The sequence below is a fragment of the Entelurus aequoreus genome, linkage group LG21 (assembly GCF_033978785.1).
Source record: "Entelurus aequoreus isolate RoL-2023_Sb linkage group LG21, RoL_Eaeq_v1.1, whole genome shotgun sequence".
Taxonomy (NCBI): domain Eukaryota; kingdom Metazoa; phylum Chordata; class Actinopteri; order Syngnathiformes; family Syngnathidae; genus Entelurus; species Entelurus aequoreus.
The window spans coordinates 42,157,868-42,182,867 of record NC_084751.1 but is presented as its reverse complement, the minus strand read 5'-3'; the positions used below and the strand labels follow the sequence as shown (position 1 = coordinate 42,182,867).

Sequence of the window (25,000 nt, the reverse complement as noted above, 5' to 3'; positions counted from 1 at the left end):
TAATTATAGTCTGCAAATGATGTGTTGTTGTTGAGTGTCGGTGCTGTCTAGAGCTCGGCAGAGTAACCGTGTAATACTCTTCCATATCAGTAGGTGGCAGCCGGTAGCTACTGTATTTTTCGGACCATAAGTCGCAGTTTTTTTCATAGTTTGGCCTCACTCCAGTGCAACTTATATATGTTTTTTTCCTTCTTTATTATGCATTTTCGGCAGGTGCGACTTATACTCCGAAAAATACGGTAATTGCTTTGTAGATGTCGGAAACAGCGGAAATGTGGAAAAGTGGTCAAAATGGTCAAAATTCCCTCCCAGGAAATGACTTCCACAAGCCCCGGGGAGAGCCAAAATGTGAAAAAGGTCAAACCCCCCTACCCCAGGAAGACTCACAGGCGACCCGGGAAGAACAAGGCAAAAACAGGCCAAAATGTGGGAAAAAATGCCAAAAATGTTCAAACTTCCCTCCTAGGGAATGAGTCCCGGGAAGAGCCAAAATGAGAAAAATGTCAAAAATACCCCCCGAGATGACTCACAGGCGACCCGGGAAGAACAAGGCAAAAACAGGCCAAAATGTGGAAAAGTGGTCAAAATGGTCAAAATTCCCTCCTAGGGAATGAGTCCCGGGAAGAGCCAAAATGAGAAAAATATCAAAAATACCCCCCGGGATGACTCACAGGCGACCCGGGAAGAAAGAGGCAAAAACAGGCCAAAATGTGGAAAAGTGGTCAAAATGGTCAAAATTCCCTCCCAGGGAATGACTTCCACAAGCCCCGGGAAGAGCCAAAATGTGAAAAAGGTCAAACTCCCTTCCCCCAGGAAGACTCACAGGCAACCCGGGAAGAACAAGGCAAAAACAGGCCAAAATGTTGAAAAAAATGCCAAAAATCTTCAAACTTCCCTCCGAGGGAATGAGTCCCAGGAAGAGACAAAATGAGAAAAATGTCAAAAATACCCCCGGGATGACTCACAGGCAACCTGGGAAGAAAGAGGCAAAAACAGGCCAAAATGTGGAAAAGTGGTCAAAATGGTCAAAATTCCCTCCCAGGAAATGACTTCCACAAGCCCCGAGGAGAGCCAAAATGTGAAAAAGGTCAAATCCCCCTCCCCCAGGAAGACTCACAGGCGACCTGGGAAGAACAAGGCAAAAACAGGCCAAAATGTGGAAAAAAATGCCAAAAATGTTCAAACTTCCCTCCTAGGGAAAGAGTTTCACAAGTCCCGGGAAGAGCCAAAATGAGAAAAAATTCTAAAATACCCCCCGGGATGACTCACAGGCGACCCGGGAAGAACAAGGCAAAAACAGGCCAAAATGTGGAAAAGTGGTCAAAATGGTCAAAATTCCCTCCCAGGGAATGACTTCCACAAGCCCAGAGGAGAGCCAAAATGTGAAAAAGGTCAAACCCTCCACCCCCAGGAAGAGTCACAGGCGACCCGGGAAGAACAAGGCAAAAACAGGCCAAAATGTGGAAAAAAATGCCAAAAATGTTCAAACTTCCCTCCTAGGAAATGAGCCAAAATGAGATTTTTTTTAAAAACTTACCCCCCGGGAAGAACAAGGCAAAAACAGGCCAAAATGTGGAAAAGTGGTCAAAATGGTCAAAATTCCATCCCAGGGAATGACTTCCACAAGCCCCGGGGAGAGTCAAAATGTGAAAAAGGTCAAACACCCCTCCCCCAGGAAGACTCACAGGTGACCTGGGAAGAACAAAGCAAAAACAGGCCAAAACGTAGAAAAAAATGCCAAAAATGTTCAAACTTCCCTCCTTGAGATTGAGTCCCGGGAAGAGCCAAAATGACAAAAATTGACCCGGGAAGAACAAGGCAAAAACAGGCCAAAATGTGGAAAAGTGGTCAAAATTCCCTCCCAGGGAATGACTTCCACAAGCCCCGGGGAGAGCCAAAATGTGAAAAAGGTCAAACCCCCCTCCCCCAGGAAGACTCACAGGCGACCCGGGAAGAACAAGGCAAAAACAGGCCAAAATGTGGAAAAAAATGCCAGAAATGTTCAAACTTCCCTCCTAGGGAATGAGTCCCAAGAGCCAAAATGAGAAAAATGTCAAAAATACCCCCCGGGATGTACTTCACTGTGCAACCTACTAATAAAAGCCTCAATCAATCAATCAATCAATGACTCACAGGCGACCCGGGAAGAAAGAGGCAAAAACAGGCCAAAATGTGGAAAAGTGGTCAAAATTCCCTCCTAGGGAATGACTTCCACAAGCCCCAAGGAGAGCCAAAATGTGAAAAAGGTCAAACCCCCCGCCCCCAGGAAGACTCACAGGCGACCCGGGAAGAACAAGGCAAAAACAGGCCAAAATGTAGAAAAAAATGCCAAAAATGTTCAAACTTCCTTCCTACGAAATGAGCCCCGGGAAGAGCCAAAATTAGAAAAATGTCAAAAATACCCCCCCGGGAAGAACAAGGCAAAAACAGGCCAAAATGTGGAAAAAAATGCCCAAAATTTTCAAACTTCCCTTCTAGGGAAATAGTTTCACAAGTCCCGGGAAGAGCCAAAATGAGAAAACATTCTAAAATACCCCCCGGGATGACTCACAGGCGACCCGGGAAGAACAACGCAAAAACAGGCCAAAATGTGGATAAAAATGACCAAAATGTTCAAACTTCCCTCCTAGGGAATGATCCAAAATGAGAAACATTTTAAAAATATCCCCCGGCATGACTCACAGGCGACCCGAGAAGAACAAGGCAAAAAACAGGCCTAAATGTAGAAAAGTGGTCAAAATGGTCAAAATTCCCTGCCTGGGAATGACTTCCACAAGCCCCGAAGAGGGCCAAAATGTAAAAAAGGTCAAACCCCCCTCCCCCAGGAAGACTCACAGGCGACCCGGGAAGAACAAGGCAAAAACAGGCCAAAATGTGGAAAAGTGGTCAAAATGGTCAAAATTCCCTCCCAGGGAATGACTTCCACAAGCCCCGGGGAGAGACAAAATGTGAAAAAAGGTCAAACCCCCCTCCCCCAGGAAGACTCACAGGCGACCCGGGAAGAACAAGGCAAAAACAGGCCAAAATGTGGATACAAATGCCCAAAATGTTCAAACTTCCCTCCTAGGGAATGATCCAAAATGAGAAACATTTTAAAAATATCCCCCGACATGACTCACAGGCGACCCGAGAAGAACAAGGCAAAAAACAGGCCTAAATGTAGAAAAGTGGTCAAAATGGTCAAAATTCCCTGCCTGGGAATGACTTCCACAAGCCCCGAAGAGAGCCAAAATGTAAAAAAGGTCCCCCCCCCCCAGGAAGACTCACAGGCGACCCGGGAAGAACAAGGCAAAAACAGGCCATAATGTGGAAAAAAATGCCCAAAATTTTCAAAATTCCCTCCTATGGAATGAGACCCGGGAAAAACAACTTACCCCCCGGGATGACTCACAGGCGACCCGGAAAGAACAAGGCAAAAACAGACCAAAATGCGGTAAAGTGGTCAAAATGGTCAAAATTCCCTGCCTGGAAATGACTTCCACAAGCCCAGAGGAGAGCCAAAATGTGAAAAAGGTCAAACCCCCCTCCCACAGGAAGACTCACAGGCGACCTGGGAAGAACAAGGCAAAAACAGCCCAAAATGTGGAAAAAAAAATCCAAAAATGTTCAAACTTCCCTCCTAGGGAAAGAGTTTCACAAGTCCCGGGAAGAGCCAAAATGAAAAAAATTTCAAAAATACCCCCCGGGATGACTCACAGGCGACCCGGGAAAAACAAGGCAAAAACAGGCCAAAAATGTGGAAAAAAATGCCAAAAATGTTCAAACTTACCTCCGAGGGAATCAGCCAAAATGAGAAAAATTTCAAAAATACCCCCCGGGATGTCGGAAACAGCGGGAGGCAGTGTGCAGGTAAAAAGGTGTCCAATGCTTAAACCAAAAATAAACAAAAGGTGAGTGCCCCTAAGAAAAGGCATTGAAGCTTAGGGAAGGCTATGCAGAACGAAACTAAAACTGAACTGGCTACAAAGTCAACAAAAACAGAATGCTGGACGACAGCAAAGACTTACTGTGGAGCAAAGATGGCGTCCACAATGTACATCCGAACATGACATGACAATCAACAATGTCCCCACAAAGAAGGATAAAAACAACTTAAGTAGTCTTGATTGCTAAAACAAAGTCGATGCGGGAAATATCGCTCAAAGGAAGACATGAAACTGCTACAGGAAAATACCAAAAAAAGAGAAAAAGCCACCAAAATAATAACAACTAAAACACTACACACAGGAAAACTCAAAATAAGTCAGGGTGTGATGTGACAGGTGGTGACAGTACACCTACTTTGAGACAAGAGCTATACTGATGCATGCTTGGTTATGCTTTAAAGTCATACCCAACATTTGCGACGACGACTTTTTACTGTCAACGGAGTTTTGTTTTTTAATGATGTCTGCTGGTGGTGTGCCTCCGCATTTTTTCAACGCAAAAAAAAAAAAAGGTTGAAAAACGCTGGTCTGAATAACACGACACTTCCTATACTTTTGTGAGGGATAAAGCAGCAAAAGCGAAACGTAAGACCCGTGCAAAAAAAAAAAGATCAATAAAAAAAACCACCTGCAGGATTAAGTAAGTAAAACATCCCCTCAGGCTCAGAAGAGGCCCACTGTAGGCACATTACTAACGCATGTTTAACTTCTGTTCTAGGTCAACATGAGATAAACACACTTTATTCGGCTTTGCCAGACCCCGGCCATTAGACGGTGGCGGTGGCCCATTCATGGCGTGCACTCGTGGCCGGGGGCCCTGTGGTTAATTACAGCACGGGGCGGCGCTTCTCAAAGGAAACCTTTGCAGGGGAGGAGAGGCGACCACGGGGGGTGGCGGGGAGGGGATGAATGTGACTGGAGGAGAGGAGGGGATGTTGCGGTCGGGACACCCTGCCGGGATGATATTCCACAAACACCCCAGGTCACGGTTTGGTTAAGTGAACTGTTATCCCAAAAATTGCTACCCTAGAGCAGCGTTATACAGTCTGGTGTGCCGTGGGAGATGATCTAATTTTACCTATTTGGGTAAAAAATATTTTTTGCAAACCAGTAATCATAATCTGCAAATGATGTGTTGTTGTTGAGTGTCGGTGCGGTCTAGAGCTCGGCAGAGTAACCGTGTAATACTCTTCCATATCAGTAGGTGGCGACCGGTAGCTAATTGCTTTGTAGATGTCGGAAACAGCGGTAGGCAGGGTGCAGGTAAAAAGGTGTCTAATGCTTAAACCAAAAATAAACAAAAGGTGAGTGCCCTTAAGAAAAGGCATTGAAGCTATGCAGAACAAAACTAAAACTGAATTGGCTACAAAGTCGACAAAAACAGAATGCTGGACGACAGCAAAGACTTACTGTGGAGCAAAGACGGCGTCCACCATGTACATCCGAACATGACATGACAATCGACAATGTCCCCATGAAGAAGGATAAAAACAACTGAAATATTCTTGATTGCTAAAACAAAGTAGAAATATCGCTCAAAGGAAGACATGCAACTGCTACAGGAAAATACCAAAAAAGGAGAAAAAGCCACCAAAATAGGAGCGCAAGACAAGAACTAAAACACTACACACAGGAAAACAGCAAAATAAGTCAGGGCGTGATGCATACTTGCCAACCCTCCCGTTTTTAGCGGGAGAATCCCGGTATTCAGCGCCTCTCCCGACAACCTCCCGGCAGAGATTTTCTCCCGACAAACTCCCGGTATTCAGCCGGAGCTGGAGGCCACGCCCCCTCCAGCTCAATGCGGACCTGAGACTGAGTGGGGACAGCCTGTTCTCACGTCCGCTTTCCCACAATATAAACAGCTTGCCTGCCCAATGACGTCATAACATCTAGGGCTTTTAGAGAGTAGAGTGCACAACTGCGCACACAACAAGGAGACGAAGCAGAAGAACGAGGAAATTACAGACATGACGACGAGCAAGATGAAGAAATACGCTTGCAAGTTCCAAAACGAATGGAAACAAGAATTTCAGTTCATCCAGGACAGTTCGAAGGGGAAGGTGTATGTTGCCTGTAAATATGTAGAACAGACTTCTCCATTGAACACGGTGGCCGAAATGATATACTCATCATGAACGGAGAAGTTAAACAGGACAATACTGCCATCTAATGGATAGCCACCGGAACACTGAAATTCAAGTATTTCTTTTTTTTTCTATGTAAATAAAATAAATATATATATATATATATGTATAGCTACAATTCACTGAAAGTCAAGTGTTTCATACATATATATATATATATATATATATATATATATATATATATATATATATATATATATATATATATATATATATATATATATATATGAAATATATATGAAATACTCGAGTTGGTGAATTCTAGCTGTAAATAACCACGCCCCCCACCCCCAACCCCCACCCCCCACCAAGCTACCATATTTTCCGGACCGTAGGGCGCACAGAATAAAATGGCGCACTGCCGATTGAGTCAGGTCTATTTTCATACAAAAGACGCACCGAATTATAGGGCGCATTAAATGTGTCATATATATATTTTTTTTCTAAGTGTAAAGACTTCCAGGTTATCCAGAACCTTATGTTTTCGAGCCTGAATATACGGAGGATGAGCTACATGTTTTACAAGCTGTGTGCTATTTATATCTATTTATCTGATTACCATGTTCTTATCTTTTTTATATGTCATTATAAATTTGCACTAAATTAGTTTGCTTGTGAACCCACACCAAACAAGAATGACAAACACATTTCGGGAGAACATCCGCACCGTAACACAACATAAACACAACAGGACAAATACCCGGAACCCCTTGCAGCACTAACTCTCATAAACATAATATAACGGGAAAAAAAGACAAATTGAAAAAATAAATGAATATAAAAAATAAAAGAAATGCCTTTTATATTGTCAACTAGCATAAGAAATGAAAGATGGATAATTATTAAGATGACAAAGAAATAAAAGAAATGAAGATATAAAACATAATATAACGGAAAAAAAAGAGAAATTGAAAAAATAAATGAATATAAAAAGTAAAAGAAATGCCTTTTATATTGTCAACTAGCATAAGAAATGAAAGATAGATATTTATTAAGATGACAAAGAAATAAAAGAAATGAAGATATAAAACATAATATAACAAAAAAAAAGAGAAATTGAAAAAATAAATTAATATAAAAAATAAAAGAAATGCCTTTTATATTGTCAACTAGCATAAGAAATGAAAGATAGATATTTATTAAGATGACAAAGAAATAAAAGAAATGAAGATATAAAACATAATATAACGGAAAAAAAAGAGAAATTGAAAAAATAAATGAATATAAAAAATAAAAGAAATGCCTTTTATATTGTCAACTAGCATAAGAAATAAAAGATAGATATTTATTAAGATGACAAAGAAATAAAAGAAATGAAGATATAAAACATAATAAATAATAAATAATAAACATAATATAATGAAAAAAAAAGAGAAATTTAAAAAATAAATGAATATAAAAATGTGTGGAAAACAGTATACTGAGTTTTTCACATTTTTTTCTTATTTTTGTTGTAACAATGCACAACAGAGCTTGATAATCGTGTCAGAGCCTGATTTAAAGCGTCATGATCGCATCAAAGCATAATAAAGTTCAATAAAGCGCAAAAAACGTATCAAAGCGTGATTTAAAGCGTATCAAAGCGGGATCAAATCGTGAGGAACGGTAACAAAGCGGCAACTAATTCGTATCAGAGCGTATCAAAGCAAAACATTACTTCGGGGATCGGGATATTCGTGGAAAAATCGACAAAAATGACGGCGCTTTGCTCGCCGCTTTAAAGCGCGGCAAGCGCCGTTGGTGTGAACCAGGCATAATAAATATGGCAGTGCCATGTTGGCACTTTTTTCCATAACTTGAGTTCATTTATTTTGTAAAACCTTGTTACATTGTTTAATGCATCCAGCGGGGCATCACAACACAATTAGGCATAATAATGTGTTCATTCCACGACTGTTGATATCAGAATCGGTAATTAAGAGTTGGACAATATCGGATATCGGCAAAAAAGCCATTATCGGACATCCTTAATTCTATTCTATTGGAAGCTCCAGACAGCCATGACATGATGTTCTTCACACGTGTATATCGGACTGTATATTCCTCAAAATCCATTCAAGGAAATGCATATTATTGATGTGAACAAACAGATCCTTGTTCAAATACATTCCTAATTGTCCATATAAAAAAAAATCCCCTCATCTTTTATCAAGCTGGCGGTTGTAATTGAGGGACAATGTGCACGACTATGCGCTGATACCATAAGGTCGACCTTCATCCCCCACGTTTCTACCCGGCCCTCCGAAAATAGCCCCATTTACTCACATAACAGCCTTCACATCACCACTTTTACTTCACAGGACATTTCCCTCCCCTCCAGCAGACGAATCCCAGAAGAAGTCCTCTGCCTTCTCTCTCGTCCCCCCCCCCCGCCTTCTCCAGCCTCACCTTCCCTCCCCTCCTTAGGCTGCCGCGCCGCCGCTCGGATGTTTCTCATGCTCCGGCAGAATTCCAAAGAAAGCGGAGACTTTGCGGGGATGCTTTCAAGAACAGTCTGCCTGTTGTATTATTCATCGCATTTTGTCTCTTCTGCCCAGCTGTTGCTGAGGGGGCGGGGGGGGGGGGGGAGTCACAGCTGATACGAGGTGAGAAGGCAGAACCAGCGCCAGGGATCACGAGCGGTCCCTGTCAAAAGCACTCTAAACAGGAGGCACTCATGCAGACGTCTTTAACAGCACAACCCCAAACAAACAATCCTCAGTAGAAGAGGGTGAAAAATCCTTCTTCACTCCACAGGGATTCTGATTATTTAATGCAATGGCAACCATTTGAAAATATGCAGACCTTTGACCCGGTAGATCTAGTCTTGCCTGAACACATTCAAATACTAAACAGATATGGCCCGCCAGCGGGTAGTCCCGAGTAAAAAAAATAAATATGTATATATTTTTTCATTATTATTTTTTTAATCTGTCCTTTCTAGCCCACACATCAATCCATTTTCTAACGCTTGTTCTTCTCGGGGTCTCCAAGCCTAAAAATGCATTTTTCCATTGATAACGTGACGTCATCACGCTCACGCCACTTTCAGTCGATTAGTGCACGAGGAAAATAAATGTCGAAATCGTTGGGGAAATGTAAAATAGACTCCGAGTGTAGAGTTTTTAAACATCAATGGACACATTACTTTTTTTTTCAGTGTAAGGAAAAGGCAGTTTCTCTAATCTGCAATGAGACAGATTATATGTATGTATGTATATATATATATATATATATATATATATATATATATATATATATATATATATATATATATATATATATATATATATATATATATATATATATATATATATATATATATATATATGTAAACGTTAGGTCAGGAAAAAACACAGAGGCTATTTCATCCCTACAAGCCTGTTTCGCAGGTTACCCTGCTCTTCAGGGAATTTTCCTGAAGAGCAGGGAAACCAATCTGTTTCGGTTTATATATATATATATATATATATATATATATATGTATATATATATGTATATATATATATATATATATATATATATATATATATATATATATATATATATATATATATATATATATAAATATATATATATATATATATGTATGTATATGTATATATGTATGTGTTGATGAGCATATATAAAATATAATAAACTTTGGGCATATATATATATATATATATATATATATATATATATATATATATATATATATATATATATATATATATATATATATATATATATATATATATATATATATATATATATGTATATATATTTATGTATATGTATATATGTATGTGTTGATGAGCATATATAAAATAAAATAAAATTTGGGCATATATATGTGTATATATATATATATACATATATATATATAATTAAATAAATAAATAAATAAATACACATATATATATATATATATATATATATATATATATATATGTATATATATATATATATATATATATATATATATATATATATATATATATATATATATATATATACACATACACACATATACATATATATACACATATATATGCCCACATTTTTTTTACCCAATGCGGCCCCCAGGTCAAAAAGTTATGTATAATGTAAGGTCAATGACTACAAATAACTTAATAGCTTTTAAAACTAGGGAAATTTCTAGAACAAAAATGTTTAATCTTGGCAAATAATATGCAGTGTAAAGATGTTTATTTTATTAACGGCTGGGCACTTTACAACATTAATGGTAAATGGATTATACTTTGTGTAGTCCTTTTCTACCTACAAGGTACTCAAAGCGCTTCGACACTAATTCCACATTCACCCATTCCCACACTAATGGAAGCCGGGGGATCGAACCAGGATCCCTCAGGTTGCTGGCACGCCGCTTAACACTAGTAAATGTGGTGAAACGTGACACAGGATGGAACGAGTCCAGTGTGACTTCCGCATCAATGCACCGGTACGTCACGGAGACTCCGAAACTCACCGAGTTGGACGGAACACCAAGGTTGGTCTCGATGTACGTCTCCGTCTTGGGTTCCACCGCGTGCTCGGCTTCCAGGATCTTCTCCACGGGCATGTCCTCGTTGGCGCAGCCGGTCGACTCCACCTCGCTCTCGCTCTTCTCCTTGGCTCGCTGGCGCTCCTCCTGAACGGCTGCATGTAACAACACTGGTTCCGGTCACTACTGCTGTATATTAGGTTATTATTACATCATGTCACTCAAAGCATACAGTCTTGCACTTCATTCAATGTTCGGCAATGACATCATTGAGAAATGTCACATTTAAAAGTCAAGTGTTGAGCACAAATTAGGACTTTTTAAGGCTACAATCGTCCATTTGTGTCCAGCTGATAACCAGCCAGCGTTTAAATTGACAACTGCTCTATTTTTTTTTGCATCCTGCCCCTGGTTCTACTTTGTGCATTTCAATGCTCTACTTACAATCTAATTACAATCCGCCAGCGCAAAATGCAAATACTTGTAATTTCCCTGCGGTCTTAAGATTTTGTTCAGGGGCGTACATGTGCGCGTGTACTCCACAGTATGTATGTATTTAGGCCAATGACAAAGTAACACTTTTCATAACATGTTTATCTCAAATAATATCAATCCAGCAGGAACATCTCTACAAAACCCAAAAGCAGTGAAGTTGGCACGTCGTGTAAATGGTAAATAAAAACAGAATACAATATGTTAAAGAGGTTCATTTAGCCTACTAATGTGTATTTATAAATAGTTGATTTATATAGGCTAGTAAGGTAAAGTATAAGTATACAGAATACAATGATTTGCAAATCCTTTTCAACTTATATTCAATTGAATAAACTGCAAAGACAAGATATTTAACGTTCCAACTGGTAAACGTTGTTATTTTTTTTGCAAATATTAGCTCATTTGGAATTGGATGCCTGCAACATGTTTCAAAAAAGCTGGCACAAGTGGCGAAAAAGACGGAGAAAGTTGAGGGATGCTCATCAAACACTTATTTGGTGAACAGGCTAATTGGGAACAGGTTTTGGTATAAAAGCAGCTTCCATGAAATGCTCAGTCATTCACAAACAACTTTGTGAACAAATGCGTGAGCAAATTGTCTAAGAACAACATTTCTCAACCAGCTATTGCAAGGAATTTAGGGATTTCACCATCTACGGTCCGTAATATCATCAAAGGGTTCAGAGAATCTGGAGAAATCCCTGCACGAAAGCCATGATATTACAGACCTTTCGATCCCACAGGCGGTACTGCATCAAAAAGCGACATCAGTGTGTAAAGGACATCACCACACGGGCTCAGGAACACTTCAGAAAACCACTGTCAGTAACTACGGTTCGTCGCTACATCTGTAAGTGCAAGTTAAAACTCCACTATGCAAAGCGAAAGCCATTTATCAACAACACCCAGAAACGCCATCGACTTCGCTGTGCTCGAGCTCTTCTAAGATGGACTGATGCAAAGTGGAAACGTGTTCTGTGGTCTGACGAGTCCACATTTCAAATTGTTTTTGGAAACTGTGGACCAAAGAAGAAAAGACCCATCCAGACTGTTATAGGCGCAAAGTTCAAAAGCATGTGTGATGGTATGGGGGTGTATTAGTGCCCAAGACATGGGTAACTTACACATCTGTGAAGGCGCCATTAATGCTGAAAGGTACATACAGGTTTTTGGAGCAACATATGTTGCCATCCAAGCAACGTTATCATGGACGCCCCTGCTTATTTCAGCAAGACAATGCCAAGCCACGTGTTACATCAATGTGGCTTCATAGTTAAAGAGTGCTGGTACTAGACTGGCCTGCCTGTAGTCCAGACCTGTCTCCCATTGAAAATGTGTGGTGCATTATGAAGCCTAAAATAGCACAAGGGAGACCCCCGGACTGTTGAACAACTTAAGCTGTACATCAAGCAAGAATGGGAAAGAATTCCACCTGAAAAGCTTCAAAAATGTGTCTCCTCAGTTCCCAAACGTTTACTGAGTGTTGTTAAAAGGAAAGGCCATGTAACACAGTGGTAAAAATGCCCCTGTGACAACTTTTTGGCAATGTGTTGCTGCCATTAAATTCTAAGTAAAAAATAAAAAATATGTTTTTTTAATTCGAACGTTAAATATCTTGTCTTTGCAGCAATTGAATATAAGTTGAAAAGGATTTGCAAATCATCGTATTCTGTTTTTATTTACGAATTACACAACGTGCCAACTTCACTGGTTGTGGGGTTTGTAAATAGATGGAATCATTGCAAAAATAATAAGAATAATTTAATTAGCTACTTAGTTAAAAAAAGAGCTGACTTTTGTTAGCATGGCAATACGTAGGAGACATTCATGTGTTTTTGACTATTATTTAGGGGTGCACAAAAAAACCCCAACACATCCAAACCGCAATTGTTAATCATTTACACTTGTAAATTGTTTTTAAAAAATCGATTGGTAAAAAAAAAACTTTTTTGTAAACAGTTTTTTAAGTCGCGACGATCACAAAAAGGGCCCCACAAAATCCTGCAGGGACTTCTTCACCACAAGTGGCTTCAACAACAGACACCATTGAAGGCTTCTGAACTCCATCACACAACAATGCAATGCGGGAATCCTCAATGACTTCTCCCCTTCTTTATCAAAGCAATGTGTTTGTCATGTGGTCCTTCATTACAAACAGCTGGCCACTTTTATGCACAAACCACTTATAAACATATAAATAATCTCCGGGTTGTCACCGCATTGCCGAGCAGTCTGCGTGACACACAACAGCCTCGGCTGCAACACAACACAAATCAATGCGGATCTTTTCTTGTGCACACTGACTGCAAAACTACACTGCAAAAACTGAAATCTAAGTAGGATTAAATATCTCAAATAAGGGTGATATTTGCTTATTTTCTGTCTAATAAGATAATTATTCTCACTAAGCAGATTTTATGTTAGTCTTTTGCTTGTTTTAAGTGTTTTGGTCCTAAATGATCTCAGTTTATTACAGCTTGTTGCTGAGATTTGATGAGCTATATTGAGTAAAACATGCTTGAAACTAGAATATCAACTGTTGCAAAGCTGTGTCATCAACACTCACAAGTATAAAACTACTTTTTTAAAGTAATCATTTCTTACTTCAAGCATGAAAAAAAAAAAATCATGACTTTGAGACAATTGTGTCTCATAATTAAAACAGATGACAGCCAAATTGACTTTGCTGTTTTATTTCCAATGAAACAATAGAAAATATGTACTCTTATAGTAGTACAGTTGGCACAGTACAGTAAACTGACAGTTAATATTTAAACATTTAACATGTAACATTTCTAACAATTTTGAACAGAAATAGTTCATGCACATTCAGATAAATTCTTCAAAATTACAATAAATATATATATATATATATATATATATATATATATATATATATATATATATATATATATATATATATATATATATATATATATATATATATATATATATATATATATATATATATATATTAGGGCTGCAACAACTAATCGATTAAATCGATTAAAATCGATTATAAAAATAGTTGGCGATTAATTTAGTCATCGATTCGTTGGATCTATGCTATGCACAGAGGCATTTTTTTATTTATTTTTTATTTTTATTTTTTATTTTTTATAAACTGCAACATGTACAAAAAGCTGAGAAACAATAATCAACATAAGTATGGTGCCAGTATGCTGTATTTTTTTCAATAAAGTACTGGAAAGAATAGAAATGTAGTGTGTCTCTTTTATCCGATTATTAATCGAAGTAATAATCGACAGATTAATCGATTATCAAATTAATCGTTAGTTGCAGCCCTAATATATATATATATATATATATATATATATATATATATATATATATATATATATATATATATATATATATACTACCGTTCAAAAGTTTGGGGTCACATTGAAATGTCCTTATTTTTGAAGGAAAAGCACTGTACTTTTCAATGAAGATAACTTAAAACTAGTCTTAAGTTTAAAGAAATACACTCTATACATTGCTAATGTGGTAAATGACTATTCTAGCTGCAAATGTCTGGTTTTTGGTGCAATATCTACATAGGTGTATAGAGGCCCATTTCCAGCAACTATCACTCCAGTGTTCTAATGGTACAATGTGTTTGCTCATTGGCTCAGAAGGCTAATTGATGATTAGAAAACCCTTGTGCAATCATGTTCACACATCTGAAAACAGTTTAGCTCGTTACAGAAGCTACAAAACTGACCTTCCTTTGAGCAGATTGAGTTTCTGGAGCATCACATTTGTGGGGTCAATTAAACGCTCAAAATGGCCAGAAAAAGAGAACTTTCATCTGAAACTCGACAGTCTATTCTTGTTCTTAGAAATGAAGGCTATTCCACAAAATTGTTTGGGTGACCCCAAACTTTTGAACGGTAGTGTATGTATATATATATATATTAGGGCTGCAACAACTAATCGATTAAATCGATTAAAATCGATTAAAATCGATTATAAAAATAGTTGGCGATTAATTAAGTCATCGATTCGTTGGATCTATGTTATGCACATGCGCAGAGGCATTTATTTATTTATTTTTTATTTATTAATTTATTTTTTATTTTATTTTATTTTTTATAAACCTGCAACATGTACAAACAGCTGAGAAACCATAAGTATGGTGCCAGTATGCTGTTTTTTTTCCAATAAAGTACTGGAAAGGATAGAAATGTAGTTTGTCTCTTTTATCCGATTATTAATCGATTAATCGAAGTAATAATCGACAGATTAATCGATTATCAAATGAATCGTTAGTTGTAGCCCTAATATATATATATATATATATATATATATATATATATATATATATATATATTTACATATATATATATATATTTACATATATACTGTGTGTGTATATATATATATATATATATATATATATATATATATATATATATATATATATATATATATATATATATATATATATATATATATATATATATATATATATATATATATATATATATATATATATATATATATATATATATTCCTTGAGCCCTAATTGACTGAAAGAGCATGCACTTGGCGCGATGATGTCATTTTATGGATGGGAAAATACAAGAAATGTAATGTTGAGCGCATACCATGTCAAGATAAAGGCACTAGCATTTACTTAATTTCCGAATATTTTTCAACATATTGAGAAAAAAGGTCTCAAATTTGTTTAAATACCCCTCATTTTTGTATTATTTTTTCTTGTTTTTGAACACTGACTTTTTGCAGTGTAAAGCCACGGAGAAACGGGTCTGTCATCTGATTGGCTATTCAAAAAGAGGCAGGAAATGTTTTGTGCGCTCAGCAGACACCGAGACTCGATGCGGCGAAGGTTGGAGAAACCACGTGCCTGCATAGGTTTTAGTCTTTTTGCAGGAATGATGTCAAAAGTTGGGTTAATAAAAAGCAGAGTTTGCAGAATGAACAGTTTCTATATTTTCCTATGGTCATGACGAGGAGGGGGGCTTTGGGGGTGGTAGCCGTGGCTGTCAAAGGAGGAGAAGGAAAGGGGCCCCCCCTGCTTTAGAGGGCTCTGCTGTCTGGCGGTGGAGGTCAGCCCACGGGTAAAATACTTGTCTCGGAGTCAGCGAGAGGTGAAGAGGGCTGAAATCATGTTAACTTTATTCGCGCTCCTCCTCCCCCTCTCTCCTGACTGCAAAGAGTATAAATTCATATAATCCTGTTTTTTTTCCCGTGGATTCACTTAGCCTTTTGGGCAAGCGGCGCCTTGTTCTGTAACTACCACCCTCGGGGCGTAGGGGGCGGCACATCGGCGGATGATAATAGAGAAAAGGAGTCTTTCAATGGCGAGTGGGAAGGCCAAGAAAAGGTCAAAGACGAGCACGTTTTTTTCCAGGAGTGAAGTCACTCTCGCAGGTAACACCCGTCACTGTCGTTCATCATCACCCCCCCCCCCCCCGCATATAAGGACATCTTTCACTCTGTAAATCTGTATTCACCAGCGACGCTGCTGACCATAATAGGAGAAGATGATGGATGCATTGGATGTGTGAAACAGCGTTCAACAGCGCCGAGTGTTAAAATTCACACCTCGCAGTCTGTGAGCGCCCCCAAACTCTCCTTGGTTTCATGCGCACTGGAGTCTTTGGTTACAGGTGAGCGCCAGGACAGTGCCACAGCTGAAGCATACCGTATTTTTCGGAGTATAAGTCGCTCCGGAGTATAAGTCGCACCGGCCGAAAATGCATAATAAAGAAGGAAAAAAAACATATATAAGTCGCACTGGAGTATAAGTCGCATTTTTTGGGGGGGAATGTATTTGATAAAAGCCAACACCAAGAATAGACATTTGAAAGGCAATTTAAAATAAATAAAGAATAGTGAACAACAGGCTGAATAAGTGTACGTTATATGAGGCATAAATAACCAACTGAGAACGTGCCTGGTATGTTAACGTAACATATTATGGTAAGAGTCATTCAAATAACTATAACATATAGAACATGCTATACGTTTACCAAACAATCTGTCACTCCTAATCGCTAAATCCCATGAAATCTTACACGTCTAGTCTCTTACGTGAATGAGCTAAATAATATTATTGGATATTTTACGCGGATGTGTTAATAATTTCGCACATAAGTCGCTCCTGAGTATAAGTCGCACCCCCGGCCAAACTATGAAAAAAACCGCGACTTGTAGTCCGAAAAATACGGTATACAGTCGTGGTCAAACGTTTACATAAAGAATAGGGATTTCCGATAATATCGGCAGTCCGATAATTATCGGTATCGGTTTCAAAAAGTATCATTTATGACTTTTTAAAACACCGCTGTGTACACGGACGTAGGGAGAAGTACAGAGCGCCAATGAACCTTAAAGGCACTGCCTTTGCGTGCCGGCCCAGTCACATAATATCTACGGCTTTTCACACACACACAAGTGAATGCAAGGCATACTTGGTCAACAGCCATACAGGTCACACTGAAGGTAGCCGTATAAACAACTTTAACACTGTTACAAATATGCGCCACACTGTGAACCCACACCAAACAAGAATGACAAACACATTTCGGGGAGAACATCCGCACCGTAACACAACACAAACACGACAGAACAAATACCCAGAACCCCTTGCAGCACTAACTCTTCCGGGACGCTACAATATACACCCCCCGCTACCCCCTAATCGCCCCCCCCCAACCCCGCCCACCTCAACCTCCTCATGCTCTCTCAGGGAGAGCATGTCCCAAATTCCAAGCTGCTGTTTTGAGGCATGTTAAAAAATAATAATGCACTTTGTGACTTCAATAATAAATATGGCAGTGCCATGTTGGCATTTTTTTCCCATAACTTGAGTTGATTTATTTTGGAAAACCTTGTCACATTGTTTAATGCAGGGGTCCCCAAACTTTTTGACTCGGGGGCCGCGTTGGGTTAACACAATTTGGCCAGGGGCCGGGCTATATATATATATATATATATATATATATATATATATATATATATATATATATATATATATATATATATATAAAAATGAATGTATATATATATATATATATATATATATATATATATATATATATATATATATATATATATATATATATATATATATATATATAAAAATGAATGTATATATATATATATATATATATATATACACATATATATATATACACACACACACATATATATATACACACATACATACATATATATATATATATACACACATATATATACACATATATATCTATATAAACACACACATATATATACACACATACATACATATATATACAGTATATATATATATATATATATATATATATGTATGTATATATATGTATATATATATATATATATATATATATATATATATATATATATATATATATATATATATATATACATATATATACATACATATATATATATATATATATATATATATATATATATATACATATATATACATACATATATATATATATATATATATATATATATATATATATATATATATATATATATATATATATATATATATATAAATATATATATATATATATATATATATATATATATATTGGACTGCAATAGTTCCTGTTTTTTGTGCACCCTTGTTTGTTTTGGTGGCCACCTGCCTCTGATTAGTGTTCACCCGCTCACCTGCTGCCCGAGCACTAATCAGAGGCATCATTTAAGCCTGCCTTTGCCGGTCAATCGTCCTGGCGTCATTGTTTTGCCTCATGCCTTGTCTACGTAAGTCGTGTTAATTTCAGTTCCCGGAGTATTCCATGTCCATAGTTTATGCTAAGTATTTGCTACACGCAGCCTTGTCTACGTAAGTCTTGTTTAATTTCATGCCACAGTTTCGTGAGGTTTCATGTCTATAGTTCCATGTTTCCTGCCCTAAGTTTTTGCCCTAGCTTCCACGTGAGTCAGGCACGCTTGCCTTTGATTTTGTAAGTTGGATGATTTTGGATAATTAAATCATGTTTTTACCTGCACGCCTTGTCCGGAGTAGTCCGATTGCATCCCGGGGGAACAAACCTCGCAGTAAACTGCAACCTCGCCGTGACAAAACCTTAATTCTAGCCTGATTTAGCCATTCCTTTACCACTTTTAATGTGCGTTTGGGGTCATTGTCCTGTTGGAACACCCAACTGCACCCATAACCCAACCTCCGGGTCGATGATTTTAGGTTGTCCTGAAAATTTGGAGGTAATCCTCCTTTTTCATTGTCCAGTTTACTCTCTGTAAAGCACCAGTTCCATTGGCAGCAAAACAGGCCACAGAACTTTCCTCCAGAAGGTCTTATCTTTGTTCATGTGATGTCAGATGAAACAAAAATTGAGCTGTTTGGCCACAATACCCAGCAATATGTTTGGAGGAGAAAAGGTGAAGCCTTTAATCCCAGGAACACCATTCATACCGTCAAGCATGGTGGTGGTAGTATTATGCTCTGGGCCTGTTTTGCTGCCAATGGAACTGGTGCTTTACAGAGAGTAAATGGGACAGTGAAAAAGGAGGATTACCTCCAAATTCTTCAGGACAACCTAAAATCATCAGCCCGGAGGTTGGGTCTTGGTGTAACCAAATATTAACATTGCTGTATGTATGTAAAGGGTAATACTAACCATCGAGAGTCTTCAGCTACTCAGTGGCCTGGTGGTTAGACTGCCCGCCCTGAGATCGGTAGGTCGTGAGTTCAAACCCCGGCCGAGTCATACCAAAGACTATAAAAATGGGTTAAAAAAATAACCCCATTTTAACCCAGCTGCTAGGTTCAGAAAAGAACGAACCCCTTATTTGAGTTAGTTTAACTCAACATTTTGGTTTATTTTTTCAACCCAACTCTTGTTTTGAATTATTCAACCAAAAAGTTGAGTTATGATAAGTCACTTTTTAATATAAAAAAAAGCCTTTTGTTTAAAAATGCGTGACTCGTTGAAAAACAACCCAAAAATGGTTCGTAATTTTGAAAACCCAGAAATTGAGTTAAAATAATACCCTTATAACCCAACAAATGCATCGCTCTTCATAAAAATAACTCCAAAATTCAACCCAACACAAGCAACTCATGAATTGGGTTATCCAAATAACCCAGCATTTTTTTTAGTGCGTGATTGGATAGACTCCTAACTTCTCCCACCCACCTGAAGACACAAATGAATGTGGCTGCCAATTCTGGCCAATGGCCTCTCTGACCACCAAGCATTCATTCACCTTTATACGCTACACCAGTGTCAAGGTTGGTATTTCCTAAAGACACAACCGGGTTGAAGGAAGATCGGTTTGAGCTACCAAAATGTTGGTTTCTGGACGACCTGCTCTACCTCCTGAGCCAATGCCATCCAATCCCATAAGAAGGAGAAACCACATCTGCATTCAGTGCATACAAATCTGGTTCATACCAAATATGGGGCTTTTACAAATGATTTCCAAATCCATGGTCAGGGATGTGACTGTGAAGAGGACACAATGTAATCCATCTTTTTTGTTTTCATATCTCAACTCAACATAACATCACTCCTTCGGGACAAATGGTTGCATAAACTCCTTACAGAGTTTCCATATTCAGCAAAGTTCTTGGGGTCCAACAGCTGAAATCAATATTTGTATTGTTTGAAGCAGGATAGCCCAACGCTCAGCACAATGTGGCAACGAAAAAACCCTGAATAAAACTGAGGTGAAGTAGAGGTTGCATGAAGAAATATCGTCTGATCGACTTTGATGGACACATGGTTGGACACGTCACAGACTATTACCGTGTTGTCCGGACCACCAAATGTTGCATAGATTATGTTTTACAGACCATCTTCAAGACTGTCGAGTTTCAGATGAAAGTTCTCTTTTTCTGGCCATTTTGAGCGTTTAATTGACCCCACAAATGTGACGCTCCAGAAACTCAATCTGCTCAAAGGAAGGTCAGTTTTGTAGCTTCTGTAACGAGCTAAACTGTTTTCAGATGTGTGAACATTAATTGCACAAGGGTTTTCTAATCATCAATTAGCCTTCTGAGCCAATGAGCAAACACATTGTACCATTAGAACACTGGAGTGATAGTTGCTGGAAATGGGCCTCTATACACCTATGTAGATATTGCACCAAAACCAGACATTTGCAGCTAGAATAGTCATTTACCACATTAGCAATGTATAGAGTGTATTTCTTTAAAGTTAAGACTAGTTTAAAGTTATCTTCATTGAAAAGTACAGTGCTTTTCTTCAAAATAAGGACATTTCTATGTGACCCCAAACTTTTGAACGGTAGTGTATATATATAGCCAATTATTTGCGCACTATTGACAAGTGATTAACTGAAAAACTTGACCACCGATAAAAACACTTTGATTACCGAAGACCACACTGCCCAAACTGGATGTAAACCAAACGCACGCCAATGTCTGGAGCGTTGTCAGCATGTCTGTGATGTTGACGTAATTTTAATATATGCCAGATATACACTACCGTTCAAAAGTTTGGGGTCACATTGAAATGTCCTTATTTTTTGAAGGAAAAGCACTGTACTTTTCAATGAAGATAACTTTAAACTAGTCTTAACTTTAAAGAAATACACTCTATACATTGCTAATGTGGTAAATGACTATTCTAGCTGCAAATGTCTGGTTTTTGGTGCAATATCTACATAGGTGTATAGAGGCCCATTTCCAGCAACTGTCACTCCAGTGTTCTAATGGTACAATGTGTTGGCTCATTGGCTCAGAAGGCTAATTGATGATTAGAAAACCCTTGTGCAATCATGTTCACACATCTGAAAACAGTTTAGCTCGTTACAGAAGCTACAAAACTGACCTTCCTTTGAGCAGATTGAGTTTCTGGAGCATCACATTTGTGGGGTCAATTAAACGCTCAAAATGGCCAGAAAAAGAGAACTTTCATCTGAAACTCGACAGTCTATTCTTGTTCTTAGAAATAAAGGATATTCCACAAAATTGTTTGGGTTACCCCAAACTTTTGAACGGTAGTGTACCTGCGGACAGCCATCTACAAAATGTGCAAATATCAAGAGGACAGTAGCGGCTGTCACTATTCAATTAGTACTGTACTTTTTAAAAATTTCTGCGGCGAAATCAGGCATTTTAGGCCGCGACAATCACAAAAAAAGGCCTGCGAAATCCTAGGACTGATTAAAACACCTCATTCGTTGTCGCTATACTTAGAAGGTAATAAGACCCATCTGGATGCACTGCAAAAAGTCAGTGTTCAAAAACAAGGAACAAAAAATACAAAAATGAGGGGTATTTTATTTGAACTAAGCAAAATTATCTGCCAATAGAACAAGAAATTTGGCTTGTCAAGACTTTCCAAAACAAGTAAAATTAGCTAACCTCAATGAACCCAAAAATACCTTAAAATAAGTATATTCTCACTAATAACAAGTGCACTTTTCTTGGTAGAAAATATATTGAAAAACATTCTTAAATGAAGTAAATGCTAGTGCCATTATCTTGACATAATAACATGCGCTCGGCATTACATTTCTAGAAACCAGCAAACTTATACTAAAAACTAATTTATTGTTCTTAATGGAAAGGCAACAAGGCAACCGCTTGTTACTCTTGGGGTCTATGAGCCGCTCAGGCAAATCATATTGTCTAAAAATGCATTTTTCCATCGATAACATGACATCATCACGTCAAGTGCGTGCTATTTCAGTCCATTAGTGCGCATATATACAGCCCGGCCCCCGGCCAACATTTTTTAAATTGTAAATTGGAAGAATTTATCTGAATGTGCATGAACTATTTCTGTTCAAAATTGTTAGAAATGTCACATGTTAAATGTTTAAATATTAACTGTCAGTTTACTGTACTGTGCCAACTGTACTACTATATGAGTACATATTTTCTATTGTTTCATTGAAAATAAAACAGCAAAGTCCATTTGGCGTCATCTGTTTTAAATATGAGACACAATTGTGTCAAAGTCATGATTTTTTTTTTCATGCTTGAAATAAGAAACTATTACTTTAAAAAAGTAGTTTTATACTTGTGAGTGTTGATGACACAGCTTTGCAACAGTTGATATTCTAGTTTCAAGCATGTTTTACTCAATATAGCTCATCAAATCTCAGCAACAAGCTGTAATATCTTACTGAGATCATTTAGGACCCAAAACCCTTAAAACAAGTAAAACACTCTAACATAAAATCTGCTTAGTGAGAAGAATGATCTTATAAGACAGAAAATAAGCAACTATCACCCTTATTTGACATATTTAATCTTACTTAGATTTCAGTTTTTGCAGTGTGTTTCTTTCCAAAAAATGTATTGAAGAGACTTTGGTGCTGCTATGAGCCACAGAAGAAAGTAAATTTGTGGCTTTAAACATATTTGTTTACTTTTTCCATGTTTCTTACTCACTTTTTGCCGCCCGCTTGTTTGGCAAAATGTGACGATGATGTCATTATGTCAACCCTCGTCCCCTCCCATCCACAAAAGCATATTGGACTAACGTATAATTACCTAAAAAAGCTAAACTAATTCATTTTAAATCCCAAGCAAACACTTAAAAGTACATTTGTTTCCAGTGCATTTCATGTGTTCTACTCACATATACCGTATTTTCCGGACCATAGGGCGCACCGGATTATAAGGCACTTTAAGGGGTCCATATTTTTATTAATTTTTTCTAAATGTAAAATACTTCCTTGTGGTCTACATAACATGTAATGGTGGTTCTTTGGTCAAAATGTTGCATAGATGATGTTTTACACATCATCTTCAAGTCGCTTTCTGACAGTCGCTTCAGGATGCGCCGTTTTGTGGGCGGTCTTATTTACGTGGCTCACCTTCGACAGCGTCTTCTCCCCGTCATCTTTGTTGTAGCGGTGTAGCGTGCAAGGACGGGAGTGGAAGAAGTGTCAAAAGACGGAGCTAACTGTTTTAATGACATTCAGACTTAACTCATCTAAAGGCTTAGTTGGCCACATGCATGGACAACAACTTTTAGCTCGTATTTCCAAATTTCTGTACACTACTGAATTGGGGTCTTATGGCCACTTATGTGGACACTTACACTGCCATCTGGTGGTGTCAGAAGAGTGTAACAAACAATGGAATTTGGAAAAAAAAAGTGTAAAAATAAGAATTAGCATGTCACTAAATATGAAGTACACAAATGTGTACTTATGGACTAAGTACATCATATCAAAAGATTATTTTTAGTTTTTATTCTAAATAGGGTCCAATAAGCCCAAATAGCAAAGAGAAATAAAAAAAGCATGTAAACAAACAGCTCGGGCCTTAAGAGGTTAAATCAACAACGGAGCAATAACTAAATTCCTTGGGTGAATAATGTAAACTCACTACACCGGTATGTTTTAGCTAGAGATGATATATGCGTTAAAATGTAATATCGGAAATTATCGGTATCGTTTTTTTTTTTTTTTTTTTTTTTTAATTAAATCAACATAAAAAACACAAGATACACTTACAATTAGTGCACCAACCCAAAAAACCTCTTCCCCATTTACACTCATTCACACAAAAGGGTTGTTTCTTTCTGTTATTAATATTCTGGTTCCTACATTATATATCAATATATATCAATACAGTCTGCAAGGGATACAGTCCGTAAGCACACATGATTGTGCGTGCTGCTGCTCCACTAATAGTACTAACCTTTAACTATTAATTTTACTCATTTTCATTCATTACTAGTTTCTATGTAACTGTTTTTATATTGTTGTACTTTCTTTTTTATTCAAGAAAATGTTTTTAATTTATTTATCTTATTTTACTAATTTTTAAAAAAAGTACCTTATCTTCACCATACATGGTTGTCCAAATTAGGCATAATAATGTGTTAATTCCACGACTGCATGTATCGGTTGATATCGGTATCGGTTGATATCGGTATCGGTAATTAAAGAGTTGGACAATATCGGAATATCGGATATCGGCAAAAAGCCATTATCGGACATCCCTAGTTTTAGCGCTTCCATAG

The 25,000-nt window shown here is 37.6% G+C and overlaps 1 protein-coding gene across 3 annotated transcripts in view; it reads right to left on the bottom strand.

The window, feature by feature from the left end:
- LOC133638753 (retinoic acid receptor RXR-alpha-A) overlaps nucleotides 1–25,000 on the bottom strand; it is a 324,888-nt gene that overhangs the window by 34,878 nt on the left and 265,010 nt on the right. For 2 of the 3 annotated variants that reach the window (XM_062031679.1, XM_062031678.1), the window contains one exon: nucleotides 10,524–10,708. In XM_062031679.1, coding sequence (XP_061887663.1) covers nucleotides 10,524–10,708 — 185 coding nt within the window. The remainder of the gene's footprint in view (nucleotides 1–10,523; nucleotides 10,709–25,000) is intronic. The other variant, XM_062031680.1, reaches the window with a different exon arrangement.